The following is an 18554-nucleotide window of genomic DNA, read 5'->3' on the forward strand; positions in this document are numbered from 1 at the left end:
TCCCAGGCACAAGGCTGCCATCTGCACCCAGGATTGGGCCTGCCTGGGAGGAAACAGGTGTCAGCGGAGGCTGAGAAGAAAGAGCAATTTGCATGGGGCAGAAAATTCCCCTGCCTCTTGGGTTTTCCAGCCCAGAGCCTTTGTACCTTTCCACACCTAAAAATAGTCAAACCCATGGTACAAGTATCGATGCCCAACCCTGCTGGGGACTGGCTCCACATGGCCCTGGGTCCAAGCCCAGGAGCCTCCACAGGCTCTGAGGTCTGCCTAGGAGACACCTCCCCACCTCAAGTCCTGGGCTCTAGATGGGCCAATGAAGTCCTCCCTGCCCAGAACCCTTGAACTGTTGCCGAGCACAAGCTTTTCCTCCTACAGTAGGCTGGAGAGCAGCCTGAGAGGTTTTCCTGGTCCCCTAAGTGACCAGGTTGAGCCGTGGCCAGCATAAATTCCATGTTATCTTGGGGCAGAGAGGAAACCATCAAGGAAAGCTTCCAAGTTATTTGGCTCATGAGAGGGCGGAGATGAAAGCGAGGATTTGGCGGCAGAGAATGTTTGCACTAAATCTCCTCACGGGCTGCTCTCTTCTCTTTCTGTGAATGGCTTGGGTGGGGCCTTTATGGTCTGCTGAGCCTGGGCTTTGGATACCCTGGTGAAGGGGGTCCCCATCTACTCAGTCCCCTAGAGTATGAAGCCTGTGGGGTGGCTGTCAGGCTGGTCACATGGTTTGCTTAGTGTGGCAGGAGTCCCCAGCGGGAACACTTACGGAGTGATGTGTGTGCTGTGGAAACCCCCTTCTTGGTGACTGCAGAGCCATGGAACCCGTGGTTCACTTGTCTCCTCATCTCTAAATGTGGGCAGTGATGGGGTGGGGGGTTGAGGACCAGGAGTGCTTAGCGTAGCACAGGCAGTGGGCACAATGAATCTAACCTATGAAAGGGCTGGGGTTGGGTTTGGGTGAGATAGGCAGGGATGCCCTGTGATGACCTCTCAGGAGCTGCCCTTTCCCAGTGCACCCTAAGGGCACAAGTCAAGGGGCACTCTACACCAAGTGAGGTGCCTCAGGGCTGAAGAAAGCGCTTGACCAGGAGTCAGGACCCTGGACAGGGCTAAGGCCTGGAGGCCCAGCTTCCCATCTGGCCCTTGCCCAGTGGCTGGCCCCTCCCTCAGCCAGAGTGAAAGGGGAGTGAGTGCTGGCCTCCAAGCTGAGAGCTGAAGGCATGGGCCCCGGGATTCTTGGGAGGCTGGGCTAGGATTTTTGGTGGAAGTGCGCAAAGCCTGAAGTCTGCCCTGGGAGCTCCTTAAAGCAGTAGAAGGAAAAGGTGGAGCTGCCCCTGAGAACTCAGCCTACTGCCTTCTGTTGCCTATGGCATCCCAGCAGAGCTGTCTATCCTTTGGCCCTGAAGTCCTGAGCCTGGCCTAGGGAGCTAGTATAATAATTTGCACAATGAGTTTCTGGACTTGCCTGGTTCGCTAAATGGTGTAGCCATTGTTAGTGTTGTTAGTGCTTAACCCTTTGTGGGACACATCTCAGAATCTGATGGAAGTCAGAGAGCAGAGATTATTGTTTTAATACCACCCCACCCCAGGTATTCTGACTTACATGGTCTGGAGTAGCACCCTAGGTACCTGTACTTTTTGGTTTTTTTTTTTTGAGACAGAGTTTTGCTCTTGTTGTCCAGACTAGAGTGCAGTGTTGCGATCTCAGCTCACCGCAACCTCTGCCTCCTGGGTTCAAGCAATTCTCCTGCCTCAACCTTCCCGAGTAGCTGGGATTATAGGCATGTGCCACCACATCCAGCTAATTTTTGTATTTTTAGTAGAGATGGGGTTTCTCCATGTTGGTCAGGGTGGTCTTGAACTCCCGACCTCAGGTGATCTGCCTGCCTCGGCCTCCCAGAGTGCTGGGATTACAGGCGTGAGCCACCATGCCTGGCCTTTTTTTTTTTTTTTTGAGATGGAGTCTCACTTGGTTCCCCAGGCTGGAGTGCAGTGGTGTGATCTCAGCTCACTGCAACCTCCACCTCCCACGTTGAAGAGATTCTCTTGCCTCAGCTTCCCGAGTAGCTGGGACTACAGGCATCTGCCACCACGCTGTGCTAATTTTTGTATTTTTAGTAGAGATGGGGTTTTGCCATGTTGGCCAGGCTGGTCTCAAACTCCTGACATCAAGTGATCTGCCTGCCTCAGGAAGTGCTAGGATTACAGGCATCAGCCACTGCACCTGGCCAGTACCTGTACTCTTTTTTTTTTTTTTGAGATTGAGTCTCACTCTGTCACCCAGGTTGGAGTGCGGTGGTATGATCTCGGCTCACTGCAACCTCCACCTCCTGGGTTCAAGCAATTTCCCTGCCTCAGCCTCCCAAGTAGCTGGAATTACAGGTGCATGCTACCAGGCCTGGCTAATTTTTGTATTTTTGTTAGAGACTGGGTTTCACCCTGTTGGTCAGGCTAGTCTTGAACTCCTGCCCTTGTGATCCGCCCACCTCGGCCTCCCAAAGCGTTGGGATTACAGGCATGAGCCACTGTGCCCCCTAGTACCTGTACTTTTTTAACAAGCACTCCTGTTGGGATCCAGGGTTAAGAACAACTGCCATAGGGAGGCCGAGGCGGGCAGATCACCGTAGGTCAGGAGTTCAAGACCAGCCTGGCCAACATGGTGAAACCCTGTCTCTACAAAAAAATACAAAAACTTAGCTGATCATGGTGATGCACACCTGTAATCCCAGCTACTCAGAAGGCTAAGGCAGGAGGATCACTTGAGACCAGGAGGCGGAGGTTGCAGTGAGCCGAGATTGCACCACTGCACTCCAGCCTAGGCTACAAAGTGAGACTGTGTCTCAAAAACAAAAAAAAAGCAAAACAAACAAAAGACAACTGCCATAGACTTTTCCCTTCCCTTTGCCTAAGACAGGAGTTCCTGGCTTGGTTGTTCCCTGGAAGCTTCTTTGAGTATTTTTGAGGGGGTAGGGAGTGGAAGCTATGGCTAGGTTGAAGGAGAGGGAGGGAGGCTCTCCAGCCTGGTTCAAAGATCTAAGCAACGTCAGGGAGTGTGGGTGGGGGCAGTCCACCACTCCATCAACTTCACAGAGGGGATGGGGGATTAACAAATTTCTGCCCCGCCCCGGACTTGCCAGGGGTGTGAAGGACAGTTCTGGGAGAGACCTGGAGGCCAGCTGCATGTTTTGGGGGCTACTGTTTGAGGTGGTGTCCTCCTCTGACCTGGGCAGAGACACAGGCGGAAGGGCAGGGCAAGCGGTGGGGGTTTCCCCAGGCAGGCTGTCTTGAGGTAGAAAGCTGCATTTTCAGGAAGTCAGAGTCCCCAGAAGTCAGCCAGTGGGCAGAGGCCTGGGTCTCTGGACTGGGAGCTGCTGATGCTGATCAAAATCAGCAAGTGCTCAAGAGTACCTAGTGGGCCTAGCTCAGTGCTGGGGACAGAAAGCACAGGCCCTGTCCCTGGGGAACTTGTCCTCTGTCAGCAGGATGCAGGTGCTACACAGGAAGGGGTCTGTTATGGGAGGTGCAGCCTGGCTTTGCCAAAACGCCCAGGCTTTGCCCCAGGACATCTGTGACCCCAGGCAAGTGAGCCTCAGAGACCTTATCGTAGAGTTCTGCCTTGGGCCCTCCCAGGGAGTTGATGATCTGTAGATGTGACTCCTTCTGCGGCTCATGGAGCCATGGGGGGTGAAGGGAGCCCCAGAGGTGAGTGGGGCAGGAGGTGGGGAGTGTCGGGTAAAGCAGGCCATCCTGAGCTGGAAGCCTGGATGGTGGGAGTGGGGATTCAGCTGTTAGCTCCTCTATAGGCTCTGGTGACAAATTAGTACGTCCCTAGTTGCGTGTACCACTGAGGCCCTTCACCAATGCGTAGTGCCTAGTCCCTGGGGAAGGGGCCCGGGAGAAGCCTCTGCTACCAGCAAGGGGGTGTCCCCCAGACCCAGTGTCTCAACTTGAAAGTCCCTCTATAAGGAATGCCACCCCCACTCCCCAAGAAAACACTGTGAATGGAGATGCAGCTTCTCAGCTTAACCTTTGCTTTTAAAAATGGAATCCTTCTCCTACCCTGCGTGAAGGGTAAAAACAAGGGTAGCCAGACTGCGTTGGGGTTCCAAACCACAGGGTAAATAAGATGCCTTCCTGAGGAGCCGGAGGTGTTATCCAGATGTTTGAAATGCCGTTCTATAGTAAAACAATGAAGGCATATGGTACAGGAAAATGCAAAATGCCCATAATTTGATAGATAAAACAGGAGAATCCAAAAAAAGGTTTTGTGCTTGCCCTTGTGGTTTTGAGCCAAGTTTCCAGCCCACCAGCAGTTCCTTTGCTACCTTGTGAGGCAGGCGGGTTGGGGCGAGCCCTTCCGCTAGGCTAAGCGCCTGCTTTCTGAGACTCACACTGCCTTCCTCCGGGGTGGGGGGCAGGATCCACTTCTATAGTTGGAAACATCGCTGCTCCCGCCAGCTGGAAGGGCCTCCTGGCCTCTGGGACTTGTCTTGCAAAAGAAATGTGTGTAATAAATTCTCTTTAAGAGCAGGAAGTGCTGCTATCCTCATGAAAATAAAAGAAAGAGATGTTGAGTGGGTTTTTTTTTTGTTTTTTTTTTTTTTTAAAGTGTCTTATGAACTTAGCCTAGTGGTAGCTTGAAACATGACTGGGCAGGGGGTAGCTATTCTTACAGCCCTTCTCTCATATTTATACTGAATTTAGCTGCATAAGTTTGCTCTTGGCTAAGACACTCTTTATCAGGTTCCGACCCAGGAAAGATGTTTTAAAAGAAGAGCCCTCTGTGTCTTGCAGGCAGTATTGCTGTGGTTAGACAGTGGGGACTTCATGCAAGTGGTTTCACCTTTCTGAATCTCAGTTTCCACATCTGTAAGACGGGTAATAGGAATTAGGGGCCACAATGTATGTAAAACTTTAACATAATACTTGACATGCCTTAACACGGCAATTACCTTTCTCTATTAGCTGTTGTTTCTAATGAGATGAGGTACTCAGAAAACAATTGTGATGAGGTTGGCTCTTTAAGTACAGAACTTCAAACATTCCTTGAGGGGTGAGGAGGAAGCGACCACTTCTAACTCTAAGGCCACTTCTAGCTCTACGTTGGGACTTTTAGTGTAGACAGACATCCAGGAGAGATTGTCCTGGCCAAAGCCATTGTGATTGGCTTTGGGACAGTGACCAAGACCAGTTTCTCAGTTTCACCTGGAAGAATCCTGCCAGCCTCCTGCCTCTTCTCTCCCTGCTAAGACAGGGCAGGAAGTTTTATACTTTAGTCGTACTTCATACAAATCCTGGGATTCATTCATTCATTCACTGACTCTTTCCACAAGCATTTCATTTTTGTTTTGTTTTGTTTTGTTTTTTGTTTTGTTTTTTGAGACAGGGTCTCACTCTGTCACCCAGGCTGGAGTGCAGTGGCATGATCTCGGCTCACTGCAGCCTCTACCTCCTGGGCTCAGGCAGTCCTCTCGCTTGAGCTCCCCAAGTCGTTGGGACTACAGGCAAGCCACCATAACTGGCTAATTTTTGTTCCACAAGCATTTTTGAGTACCTGCTGTGTGTCAGACACTGTGCCAAAAGCAGGCACAGTGATAAACAGGACACATGGAGTCCCTATCTTCTTGCAGCTTGACTATTAGGAGAGATGGACATTAAAAATACAGTTACACAAATAGGCTGGGCATGGTGGCTCACGGCTGTAATCCCAGCACTTTGGGAGGCTGAGGTGGGCAGATCACTTGAGGTCAGGAGTTTGATACCAGCCTGGCCAACATGGTGGTGAAAACCGTCTCTACTAAAAATATAAAAATTAGCGGCCGGGCGCGGTAGCTCAAGCCTGTAATCCCAGCACTTTGGGAGGCCGAGGCGGGCGGATCACGAGGTCAGGAGATCGAGACCATCCTGGCGAACACGGTGAAACCCCGTCTCTACTAAAAAAAATACAAAAAACTAGCCGGGCGAGGTGGCGGACGCCTGTAGTCCCAGCTACTCCTGAGGCTGAGGCAGGAGAATGGCGTGAACCCGGGAGGCGGAGCTTGCAGTGAGCCGAGATCCTGCCACTGCACTCCAGCCCGGGCGGCAGAGCGAGACTCCGTCTCAAAAAAAAAAAAAAAGGAAAAAAAAAAAATATATAAAAATTAGCTGGGCGTGGTGGCAGGTGCCTGTAATCCCAGCTACTCAGGAGGCTGAGGCAGGAGAATTGCTTGAACCTGGGAGGCAGAGTTTGCAGTGAGCCAAGATCGCACCACTGCACTCCAGCCTGGGTGACAGAACGAGACTCTGTCTCAAAATATATATATATACACACATATATATATACACACACACACATATATATATATAATTGCACAAGTAATTATATTTTGTAGTGTGATAACTGCTGGAGCTTTTCAGTAACTAAATTTCCTCTTGGTACCTCTTAGTTTGAAATACTCTGTGATACAGTAATTCCCCCCTTGAGAAAAGGAAGCAGAGAACCAAGGTCCCAGGATGAAATGTCCAAATCATAGCTACAAATCTTGAGATTGTATATTAAACCTTGTAGCCTGGTGTCTACTGGCCATATGGTTAGTGCACAGTGAAAGTTGCCTTTTGTCATTATCTTTATTTGCTTTTGAAGGTCACTCACGCTCTGCCTTCTTGCAGAGTTCTTCCTAGGGAAATACGTACAGAAAGCTAGACTTTTGAATGGTTGTGATCTGCAGTCTCAGAAAAAGACGTGAAGGCAAAACCATGTGATGTGTTTCTGGAGCAGTGTCCCTGCATCTGGGCAGAGCAATCTTTGGCCCCCTCCAGGGCTACATTGGCACCCCTAGCAATCAGATGGGTTATTCAATTAGAGTTTGAGGCCTTTAAACATTTCTTCATACTGTTTGAAGAAGCTACAATTAACATCTCCCAAGCAGCTCAGCAGAACTTGGTTGCTAGGCAGCAGACCTTTAAAGACAATTTGTCAATTTCTGCCAAAAGAGAGAAAAGTAGTAAACATTCACATTCTAAGAAAATTGCTTGTTTTCCAGCTTCCAACTTTCTTGCCACAGCAAGGCTTCTCGTTCATCAGTGTCCATTTTATTCTTTATTTAGTTTTCATAAATCATTCAAAGGAGTTTTAGGAGAATGTTTAAGCCTTTTTCAGGCCTACCTCCTGGAAATTCAACACAAAATGATGTTTAGGTTACAATTGGCTGCCATATTTGTGGGCAGTTTTTATATAAATGCACAGAGGCTCCTTTGGAAGGCATGGAGTACCCAGCTGTAGTCTTGGACAGCAACCAAAGAAGGAGGTGGCTGGCTCATGGAAGGATCTTGAGTCATTCAAGATTTCTCAGCACCTAGCATGTGCCAGGCCCTGCTTGCACTGCTGGGCTCCAGCCCTGCGGCTCAGCCAGACCTCACTGAGCTCCCCTTCTGGTGGAGAAGACATGGCAAAAAAACCCAGGAGATTCTAATACAGGGGCTGTAGAACTTCAGACAAAGCCCACAACCCAGCCTAGGATTGGGGAAGGCTTCCTAGAGCAGATGTGGGCTGGACTGAGACCTTAAGGATGAAGTGTGCCAGCTTTACTCTGGCAAGGGAGTAGTGTCCCAGGCAGTGTTCTCCTGTGTGCAAAGGGTTAAAAGTGCTTGGGAGACTGCAAGTGCATCCATGTGGTCACAGGGCCTCATTGGCTCTGCAGTTCAGTCTGGGCACAGTGGGAGGACAGTGGAGAGCCACTGGAGGCCTCGGAACTTGCAAAGACCGCCGTCGGATTTGCGTATTTCAACCCTTGGAGAAGTCACCTGATTTGGCTTCAATTTAACTCAAGGGCATTAGGCAGTGAGCACATGGCCAAAAGGGGCAGGGAGAGCTGGATGGCTCAGGAGTTGTGTTGGCCTGGGTTCATTTGCCACTTCCAGTGCATAGACCTTGGGTGGGTGATTTAACTAACCCGAGTCCCAGGTTTCTCAACTGTGAAATAGGGATGATGGTAGTACTTACCTCACAGAGTAGGTGGAGGGGCTAATAATAGATTAATTCAGGAACAGCCCATACACTGTCACTCTGCACACAGTCTCTCCAAGTGTGGGCTGACACCATTATGACAGTGCTGCCCTCCCTGTGCGTCCATGATTCCCGCCTGCTAGAGCCATTCGTGTCCAGTCTGCCACCCGCTCCCTGCGTGACCCAGGATGAAATGTGAAACTCTCTTGGAACGAGACTCTTTTGTCTTCCCTGAATCTCCCTAACTGTAGTGGGAAGGGACTCTGAAGTTGACCCTGGGAGCCCTTCCTGCTGTGAGTTCTCAGTGCCAGACCTGGTTCTGGGTCTGGACCATGTCTTCCCAGCTGGTGTGGTGGGACACTCTGGTCTCACCCACTCCACCCTGGGCTGAATGCTTGTCCTTGAGCTTAAAGCCCAGCAGAACAAAGGCTGCCTGTTGCTCAGAGGCGCTTGTTCAGGTCCATGTGGTTGGGGATTTTGGCCACTGGGTTTATCCATGCGGTATCTCACCCTGTTCATGGGGATTCAGAAAGCACTGCCAGGAGCCCGTTAGGGGCCTCAGATTCATCAGATAATTCCCCCAGGGAGGCCCTCGTATTCAGTGCCAGGCACTGAGAATATAGCCGACAGCAGGATGAGGCATGGCAGGGGAGATGACAAGAAACCAGCAACATGAGTCGACCAGGTACTTTTCAGGAGTGTAAGTGCTGGAAAGAAAATGGGGTGAGATGGAAAGTGGCTCAGTCAGGCAGTCGGCACTCCCTCAGTTGGTGATCAGGAAGGAATCCCCGAGGAGACGCCAGTTAAGTTATAGCTCAGGGCTGGGCGCGGTGGCTCATGCCTGTAATCCCAACACTTTAGAAGGCTGAGGCAGGCGGATCACTTGAGGTCAGGAGTTCAAGACCAGCCTGACCAACATGGTGAAACCCTGTCTCTATTAAAAATATAAAAACTAGGCCAGGTGCGGGTGGCTCACACCTGTAATCCCAGCACTTTGGGAGGCCAAGGTGGGTGGATCACTTGAGGTCAGGAGTTTGAGACCAGCCTGGCCAACATGGTGAAACCCCATATTAAAAATACAAAAATTAGCCATGCGAGGTGGCAGGTACCTGTAATCCCAGCTACTTGGGAGGCTGAGGCAGAAGAATCGTTTGAACCCAGGAGGCGGAGGTTGCAGTGAACCGAGATTGTGCACCTGCACTCCAGCCTGGGCAACGGAGCAAGACTGTCTCAAAAAAAAAAAAAAGAAAAACAGTTACAGCCCAGGATGAGAGAAGAGCAAAAGGTTTCTAACCCACCTGTGCCTCTTTAGAGGGCACATAGTGACACTGGGCTATTGTAGGGTTGATTTCTAGGGCAGAATGATGCACTGTCCCAAGTGGGTGGTTCTCCATGGCTTCAGAGCATCAGGGCTTGGGATGATGCAGCACTTGGCTTGCTTGGGTGGGGAGAACTTTGAGGCAGTTATGAATCACTTTGGGGTCAGTTCTTCCTTGTCAGGTCCTGTGCTGGGGCCCATAGGGAAATAACCCAGCCCCAGCCCTGCTGAGCTCGGCAGTCTCCAGAGGCCTTCGCTGGCATGGGCCCCTACTGAAGGGCCCCCTAAAAGCACCCAGTGCCTGAGTGTGCCCTCTTGCATTAGCTTTCTTACTACTTGCTAATAAGATATGCAAATTACCAGGGCTGTGAAATCTTAGCCACATTCCATCTTCTGTTTAATTAGCATTTAATTGTAATCTGGTTTTAATTTTTTCACACTGGCATCCTAATTAAATGTTAGGGTGTTAGTCCTAACAATTAAATTATATTGGCAAGTAGAGTCTTCAAGAAACTTGACCTTTTTCAAGCCAGGGCCGTCTCCAGCTAGATGCAGACGTTAATTAGATTCTGCAAGATGCTGCTTCCAGGCCCCTCAGTCTACCCATTTCACTGTTCTCCTTGTGGTTGTGGACCTAGATACAAATGAGGCGCACATAGCAGGCAGAGGTTACCGCTGAATCTGTCTGTCATGAGCCTACGGAAGGCTGAGTGAACTGACTTAGCCCCGGGCACAGCAGTGGATGCTGACTTTTCCAGGGATGAATGTGGGATTGAAGTTTGGTCTGAGGCCTGGAGTACTCCTTGAAGTGGTGTCTCTTGTCTCAGTGATGTGAGTTCTTTAACTTGTGATTCTCAAGTGACGATGATCACTGGGAAAGTTGGTACCTGAGCAAGTCACATGGTGCCTAGAGGTGCCACCACATTCCACAATAGCGCTTTGTCGGGGGATCACAGCGGGATCAGGTGACTGGGGCAGGAGGCGTTGCCAGTGCCAGCTGGGGCAGAGTTTAGAGCTTGTTCTGAGGTGGAATTGGGGTTGGAGGTGGGAGCAACAGACTAAACTCTGGGAAGAGCAGTTTGCCCCAAGTGAGCACGTGCTCGGGGTGTGACCACTCGTGGCTTTGCTCTGAGGAGTTTGGGCTTGATTAAGAAGGAAGACAACCCTGTCCTTCCTGCCTTCCTACCCGGCCCCCGACACACAAAGCCCCTGTCGAGTTAGGAGAGTGTCCTTGTTCTTGAGGGACTTTGGAAGTCCCAGCTCATGTGAAGCCGCTATCTAGGCTGGCCTAAGCCCCGGCCATCCCCCGGCTGTTTGCATAAAGTTTGCAGAAGGCCTTTCCTGGGGTTGGCGCCCTGTGGTGTTTTACTCCTCCACTTGTGTCTGTGGGTGCAGAAGGATAACATGATTGTGAACCTCCAGTGGAAATGTCTTGAACAGTCACATAATGGCAGTATTTTTTATTTTATTTTATTTATTTTGTTTTTATTTTTTGAGAAAGGGACTCACTGTCACTCAGGCTGGAGTGCAGTGGTGCAATGATGGCTCACTGCAGGCTTAACCTCCTGGGCTCAAGCAGTCCTTCCATCTCAACCTCCAGAGTAGCTGGGACACCAGGCATGTGCCACCGCACCCAGCTACTTTTTAAATTTTTTATAAATATGAGGTTTCACCATGTTGCCCAGACTTGTCTCAAAATCCTGGGTTCAAGCAGCCCTCCCTCCTCAGCCTCCCACAGTGCTGGGATTACAGGTGTGAGCCACATTGCCTGGCCCTTTTTTTTAAAAAAAATCTTTAATTTTTAAATGTTTTGTAGAGGCAGGATCTTCCTATGTTACCCAGGCTGTCTTGAACTCCTGGCCTCAAGCAATCCTCCCACCTCAGCCTCCCAAACTGTTGGGATTACAGCCATGAGCCACCACACCTGGCCATCAGTATTGCTTTCACATTAGCCTTTCTGTCCTCTGAGGTTTTCCTCTTTTTATTTTGATTTTTGCCTTTCTCTGCCAGTCTTTCTCTTTCTCTCGTAGGTCCACTCCCATCTATCCCTCAAACTCTGTCCTTTCATAGGTCAGAGCAATGTGAATTCAGTTCATCACATTTATGGAACATCTACTGTGTGCAAAGCATGTGCAGGGTTCAGAGCTGTGTTATTTATTGTGCTGATTGCTTTTTTTTTTTTTTTTTTTTTTTTTTTGAGACTGAGTCTGGCTCTGTCGCCCAGGCTGGAGTGCAGTGGCCGGATCTCAGCTCGCTGCAAGCTCCGCCTCCCGGGTTTACGCCATTCTCCTGCCTCAGCCTCCCGAGTAGCTGGGACCACAGGCGCCCGCCACTTCGCCCGGCTAGTTTTTTGTATTTTTTAGTAGAGACGGGGTTTCACCGTGTTAGCCAGGATGGTCTCGATCTCCTGACCTCGTGATCCACCCGTCTCGGCCTCCCAAAGTGCTGGGATTACAGGCTTGAGCCACCGCGCCCGGCCGCTGATTGCTTTTATGTCATCTTATTTGTAAGTGCGCAGGCAGAATGCCCACTTGAGTTGCATGTATCTGCGTCTTCTTCTGGCCTGTGGGGCAGACTGCCCTGAGGCAGTCTGAAGTCACTCTCTCCCCTCTTGCCCCTCACAGGTTTTCCGGACAGACTTGATCACAGCCATGAAGATCCCGGACTCATACCAGCTCAGCCCGGATGACTACTACATCCTGGCAGACCCATGGCGACAGGAGTGGGAGAAAGGTGTGCAGGTGCCCGCCGGGGCAGAGGCCATCCCAGAGCCCGTGGTGAGGTGAGCCAGGCAGCCCAGGCTAGGGGGCCGTTGGAACAGGGGAGGAAGGGGAGGCTGCTTTCCAGGTAGGTGACCTACCAGTCCTGGAATTCCTTTCTAGTCCGTCTCTATTCTGTATTCCATTCCCTTGTCCAACAAACCATTGAAATGTTCCAGAAATACTGGCAGTTTACCTGAGAGGCTAGGGGGTTGGGCTCGGGCTTGGCTGTAGAGCCAGAATGCTTGCGTTCATGTTGCCACTCATATTCAGTGTGGCCTTAGACCATAAATGTAATCTCTCTGGGCCTCAGTTTCCTTATCCATGAAATTGGAATGCTAACAATAACTAACCTACTCATGCAGTTGTAATGTTGAGATAATGGAATGAAATGACGCATGGAAGGCACTTGGCACCAGGCCTGGCACACAGCAAGCACTTCGTAATGTCAATCCAAACTGGGCCCCAAAGCGGTTCTTTTTTCTTTCTTCTTTAGAGACAGGGTCTTACTCGGTCCCCCAGGCTGGAGTGCAGTGGTACAATCTTGGCCCACTGCAGCCTTGACCTCCCAGGTTCAAGCAATCCTCCCACCTCAGCCTCCCAAGTAGCTAGGACTACAAGCTGAGGCCACCATGCCCAGCTAATTATCATGTTTTGTGTAGAGATGGGGATTTGCCATGTTGCCCAGGCTAGTCTTGAACTCCTGGGCTCAAGTGATCTGTCCACCACCTTGGCCGGCCTCCCAAAGTGCTGGGACTGCAGGCAGCTGTAAGTCACCGGGTCTGGCCTTTTTTTTGAGACAAGTTCTCACTCTGCTACCCAGGCTGGAGTGCAGTGGTGCAATCTCAGCTCACTGCAGCCTTGACCTCCCAGCCTCAAGTGATCTTCCCACCATAGGCACATGCCACCACACGTGGCTAATTTTTTTGATTGTTGGTAGAGACAGGGTCTTGCTCTGTTGCTCAGGCTGGTCTCTAACTCCTGGGCTCAAGCAACTCTCCTGCCTCAGCCTCCCAAAGTGCTGGGATTACAGGCATGGGCTACCATGCCCGGTGCCAAAGCAGTTCTGATCAGGGAAATCTCCAGACTTTTCACTAGTCTTTAAAAAGAGAGAGATAAAGCATACTTTTTTTTTTTTCTTTTTTTTTTTTTGAGACGGAGTCTCACTCTCGCCAGGCTGGAGTGCAGTGGTGCAATCTTGGCTCACTGCAACCTCTGACTCCCGGGTTCTTGAGATTCTCCTGCCTCAGCCTCCCGAGTAACTGGGATTACAGATGCGTGCCACCATGCCCAGCTAATTTTTTGTATTTTTAGTAGAGATGGGGTTTCACCGTGTTAGCCAGGACGGTCTTAATCTCCTGACCTCGTGATCCGCCCACCTTGGCCTCCTAAAGTGCTGGGATTACAGGCGTGATCCACCGCGCCCGGCCTTAAGCCATGCTTTTGACTTCTTGAACCTTTTAAGGGAGTTCTTAGTGGGGGAGTCAAGTGCCTGGCATACAGCAGATGGTCAGGAAGCCATTGCTATTACAGGCCTCTGGGTAGGTTCCCCTGCCAGGGCTGGTTCAGAGATGAGTCCTCTGGGCTTTACACCCTTCTGGTCTCATGAGATGGAGAGACTTCTGGCCGCTCTTGTCAGGAGGTAGCCACGTGGCCCTGGGTCTTGCCTCCAGCTACGGAGTTCAGCCAAGTGCTTCTTTATGCAACCTGGGAAACCCTCCAAGTCATGTCTCAGGGCAGAGGGGTCTTGTGTCCTGGCCTCCCCCACCCACCAGTCTGCCTGGTCTGGGCAGCTTGGGTTTTTGGCTGTCTACTCCTGGCCTTGGCAACCTTGTGGCTCTTGCTCGATCCCATGTAGACCATGCATGGGGCAAAGATCACAGCTGTTACCTCCCTTGACGCTGGCACCCTCGTTTCCTGGCAGCTGCAGCTATGATTGGATCACAGGCACAGCAGACTCGAAGCACCAGTAGGGTGCTCTGTGGGGATTGGAAGGGGAGGGGGCAGGCAATCCTGTTCCAGTGACTCCTGATGGCTGAGTGTTTATTAACACTTGCCTGGGGCCTTCTGAGAATCAGGGGTGCCCCAGGCCTCTCCAGAAGTGAGAATATGTATGCCAGGTCACTGCCACAAGTACCAGTGCCCAGGGTGATGGGGGAAGGGCAGGCCACCAGGTGGGCAGAGCGAGGTCAGTCTTGATTAGGCTTGGCCCAGCAGTCTGTCCTCTCTACTTGATGTCAGTGTCAGTTGGTTCCGGAAACGTCTCCTGGCCTGGGTAATTAATTGCAGATGCTTCCATACCAGTAGCTTGGCTTCAGTCTGCCTGTAGGGTGCTTTATCTGTTGACATCAAGAAGAGAGCACGTGTTCCAGCTGCTTTGGCTTTACGAGGTGCATTTCCAGCATAGGCATGGCTGTGCTAAGCTGATGTGAGCCAGGAGCTCCTGGCCTGTCCGTGATCTTTGGAGAGGATGGACTGGGGGTGGGGAGGTGCTCTCTTAGATTCATCTCCACGCCTCTTCTGCCGCTGTCTCCCTCTAGCCACTCCATCCTCCTGGCACCTCCCACTGCGCAGCCCTCATCTGGAAGGCTGCCTGGTAGCCGCCAGGGTCAGAATTGTTAGAGAAACCCTGTTCTTGAGGACTGGCTGTGCTGAGCCTGTGTTCATCTTTTCATTTAACAATCATATTAGCTTTACAAACGACATGTAACTGTCCCCATTTTATAGATGAGGAAGTTGGGAAATTCTGGGGAATTCCCTGCAGGGCCACCAGGCCTAGTGGGCTGGGCCAGGAAATCAGAGGCCCCAGGAACAAGCCCTGGACTGCCCCTGTGAGGCCCAGAGACAGAGCGCTGTGCCCCCGTCATCCCGGCAGGCTGTTTCTGGCTGCCCTCCCCCAGCTGCCACCCCAGGCCCCCTCTGTCCCTTCCTCCCTGGCCTTTGGGTGGGTCTGCCCACCTCATGGTCTGAAATCTGTCTGAACAATGAGCACTTGTCTCGCCCTTCTCCAGACTGAATTGAGTGAGGGCCTGTCCTGCCCCTCACTGTGGCCAGAAGTCTCAGCCAGGGCAGAACCAACCTCTGGTGTGTATCTGGTCTTCTGGGGTAAAGACCCCCTCCCCTCCCATAGATCCCAGCCAGCTGATGCCCTCCTCTCAGCTGACCTCCATCCTCCTGGCTACAGCTGAGGGTGAGGGCTTGGCCTAGGGTCAGGTCAGTCCACGCCTGGTAGGAGAACTTCCTTCAGAGCCAGAGCCAGAAGGGGGCAAACAGATGAAGAGGAGAGACCCAGGAAGCACAGCAGATACCTTGTGGTGTGAGTCCCTTCACCCTGACTCTACAGAAGGAGCACAGTGATCCTGATCCCAAGAGGCTTGGCCAGGTGGCCGCTGACCAGGCAAGCAGATGTGGGTAGTTATGCCAGGAAGTGGTGGGCATCCGGACACCCCCACTCAGCATGTGCCTAGGGCACAATCAAAGCCGTTCACAACCAAATTACAGGCTGCATTTTTAAAAGAATGTGTTTATTCAAGTAACAGTTTCACGGGGAAAGGCAGAATTGTGTTGGACCGAGGGTATTAGTATCGCTTCCATATGGAATCACCTGTTAGTGTGGGGTGCGGCCATACCATGATCATGACCTAGGACCTGCCTTCATTTGGGCCTCTTGTGTGGGCAAAGGTGGTGCCAAGCCCCTTCCCCTTCTCCATGCCCCTTCGACCTTATATAGACCTTCCTCCTAGCTTGGAGGCCATTCTCTCTCCTGGCCTGGGCCCCTGCCTCCCCGTCTCCTTCATCCTTCCTGCCCTTTTTGCTGACACTGGGTGTGGTGGTGGGGAAGCCCAGGAGCCCTTGCCACAGCTCTGCCATGTCTCTGTGCCATCTAAAGCCCTGCCCCTCCCTCCCTGTCAGCGCTGAGTCACAGCTTCTGGCAGCCTTGCCCCCGACCCCAGGATGCCTCTCAAGTAAGGGGCCTCTCCACCCTGGCAGAGCTGGCCAGATGGAGGCCAGGCTCCGAAGCAATAACCATGGCAACCAGTGGGGGGTGGGAAGAGCTGGCTTTTTGAACTGGCATCAGGAACTGAGGGGCAGCACACAGCTGAGCCAAGAGGAAACTGTGCCCTCCTGAGGCAAAATGCCCCCTATATTCCATTTCAGGAGAGCAGTAACATCCCAAGGTCTCAAGACACACATACACACACAAACACACCACACATCACACAACACACACACACATCACACAGCACACACACACACACACACACGCACACAGTAGTTACTGTGTGCCAGACACTTTACTAAGAGCTTTGCAAACATTAATCCATTAATCCTCTCACCAACCACATAAGGTAGATATTATTACTATTATTATTTTTGAGACAGAGCTTCGCTCTTGTTGCTCGGGCTGGAGTGCAGTGGCGCTATCTCTGCTCACCATAGCCTCCACCTCCCGGGTTCAAGTGATTCTTCTGCCTCAGCCTTCTAAGTAGCTGGAATTACAGGCATACGCCACCACGCCTGGGTAATTTTGTAGTTTTAGTAGAGATGGGGTTTCTCCATGCTGATCAGGCTGGTCTCGAACTTCCGACCTCAGGTGATCCGCCTGCTTTGGCCTCCCAAAGTGCTGGGATTACAGGCGTGAGCCACCACGCCCAGCCTGGTACTATTATTATTGACCCATTTTGGGGGATGGGAACACTGGGGCCCAGAGAAGTTGAGTGACTCCCAGAGTCACACAGTAAGTGGTGAAGCTGGGCTTTGAGTCCACACCCTGTGGCCAGGCCTTTCCAAGCTGCCTCAGCAGCAGAGCTGTGGCCGCAAAGGTAGGCTGAGCTGGGAAGGGATCCTGGGACTGCAGCAGGCAGGATTCTTTGTATCCAAGGGATTTGACTTCCATCTTGGTCGTGGGGCCGGGTAACACTGTGTAGCAGGACACTCACTGCTCACATGACATTGTGTCTGGGAGAAGGGCAAGGTGGCATGTGGACCTTTTGTCTGGAAAGGGTCACCCTAGGCCGCAGCCAGGTAACCAGGTAGGGCTCCTCCTTATCTCAGAGGAGAGGTGGCCTCAGTTCTACTCAAGTCAATGGGGTTTTCAGGCTGTTGGTAAAAAGGGGGCTTGGGCTTCTGGGAGTATGTAGACAGCCCCTGCCTTGTCCGCAGCCTTGAGGGGTATGCTGAAGGACCTGGAGTCCAGCTGGCACTACCTCACTTGTTGCTGACACAGGCCATTGCCCATGACGGCACATAGGACACCTCCTACAGGCCCTAGCAGGGTTAGATCCAGACCACGGGGCTTTAGCTAAGGCCCAGCCACCCTGATGGGAGGAAGTGGATGAACCCTGGGCAGGTGGATGTTTATAAGGTGAGCAAGGCTGTGGATCAGCCCTGACTCCTATCCCTCACTGTGCCCTACTGCCCTTTGGGTCTTCTCTGTGCTGCCTGTTCATCCACTCAGTCTCTGAGTCACCCTCAGAGACTCATCTGAGTCTCTGCAGGGTGGGCAGATGGTGGAGGAAGAAATGAAGGAGGGGGTGGAAGGAGGTGGGCCCTGTGTGACATCAAAGCACACTTGTCCATCAGCTCCTGAGCTGGACTGGTCAGCTCCCTGGAGCCCCTAGGGCAGCAGGCTGAGGGCCCCTCCCTTCATGACATTTTGTCTTGATTTTCTAGGATCCTCCCACCGCTGGAAGGCCCCCCTGCCCAGGCATCCCCAAGCAGCACCACGCTTGGTGAGGGCTCCCAGCCTGATTGGCCAGGGGGTAGCCGCTATGACCTGGACGAGATTGACGCCTACTGGCTGGAGCTGATCAACTCAGAGCTTAAGGAGATGGGTAGGTGACCACTGCATTAAGAATGGGATCAGGGCAGGGCAGGGAGGGTTTTCTCCCCATCCCGAGAGGGGCAGTGGCCCAGGCATGGATCTGAAGGAAGCGTCCATACTGCATTACTGAATGGTGACCTGACTGGTTAGTGTCTCTGTGCCTCCTGAAGTTTCCGCAGCTGTCAGGTGGGGACAATAATAAGCACATCAGTTGCAGGGCTCTTGGGACTATTGTGGTAAGCACGGATGTTACATGAAGAGTAAGTGAGCATGCAGGGGAGTCTAGGATGGCAAATGGGGCCGGGGTCAGGATGGCAAATGGGGCTGGGGTCAGGATGGCAAATGGGGCTGGGGTCAGGAGGTGTGGGCCACCTGGCTGGAGCCCACTAATGTCCCAGGAAGGGCTGACTCTTCCCTATTCAGCCACACTCAGAGGTCCCCTCATACACACAGCACAAGCAGTGCCTTCTCCCATGGAGCTGGCCGCATCCCAGAGACACTTCCATGTTAATTGTACACACGTGTCCCTGTGGTCACAGGCAGGCTGTCTAAAGTCAGAACACCAGGACAGGTGAGGGGCCGTTGAGATGGGATGGTCCCGACCATTCAGTTTTCAGAGGATGGAGCTGCTTCTCCCAGGTCCCACAGTGGATGGACAGAAACCCTCCCAGA

At 51.9% G+C, this 18554-nt stretch overlaps 1 protein-coding gene across 3 annotated transcripts in view; it reads left to right on the plus strand.

The window, feature by feature from the left end:
• The window catches only part of JADE2 (jade family PHD finger 2), a 57615-nt gene that overhangs the window by 16150 nt on the left and 22911 nt on the right, over positions 1-18554 (plus strand). For all 3 annotated transcript variants that reach the window (XM_025388740.1, XM_025388741.1, XM_025388742.1), the window contains exons 4-5: positions 11924-12081; positions 17732-17892. In XM_025388740.1, the coding sequence (XP_025244525.1) occupies positions 11924-12081; positions 17732-17892 (319 nt within the window). The remainder of the gene's footprint in view (positions 1-11923; positions 12082-17731; positions 17893-18554) is intronic.

The sequence above is a fragment of the Theropithecus gelada genome, chromosome 6 (assembly GCF_003255815.1).
Source record: "Theropithecus gelada isolate Dixy chromosome 6, Tgel_1.0, whole genome shotgun sequence".
Taxonomy (NCBI): Eukaryota; Metazoa; Chordata; class Mammalia; order Primates; family Cercopithecidae; genus Theropithecus; species Theropithecus gelada.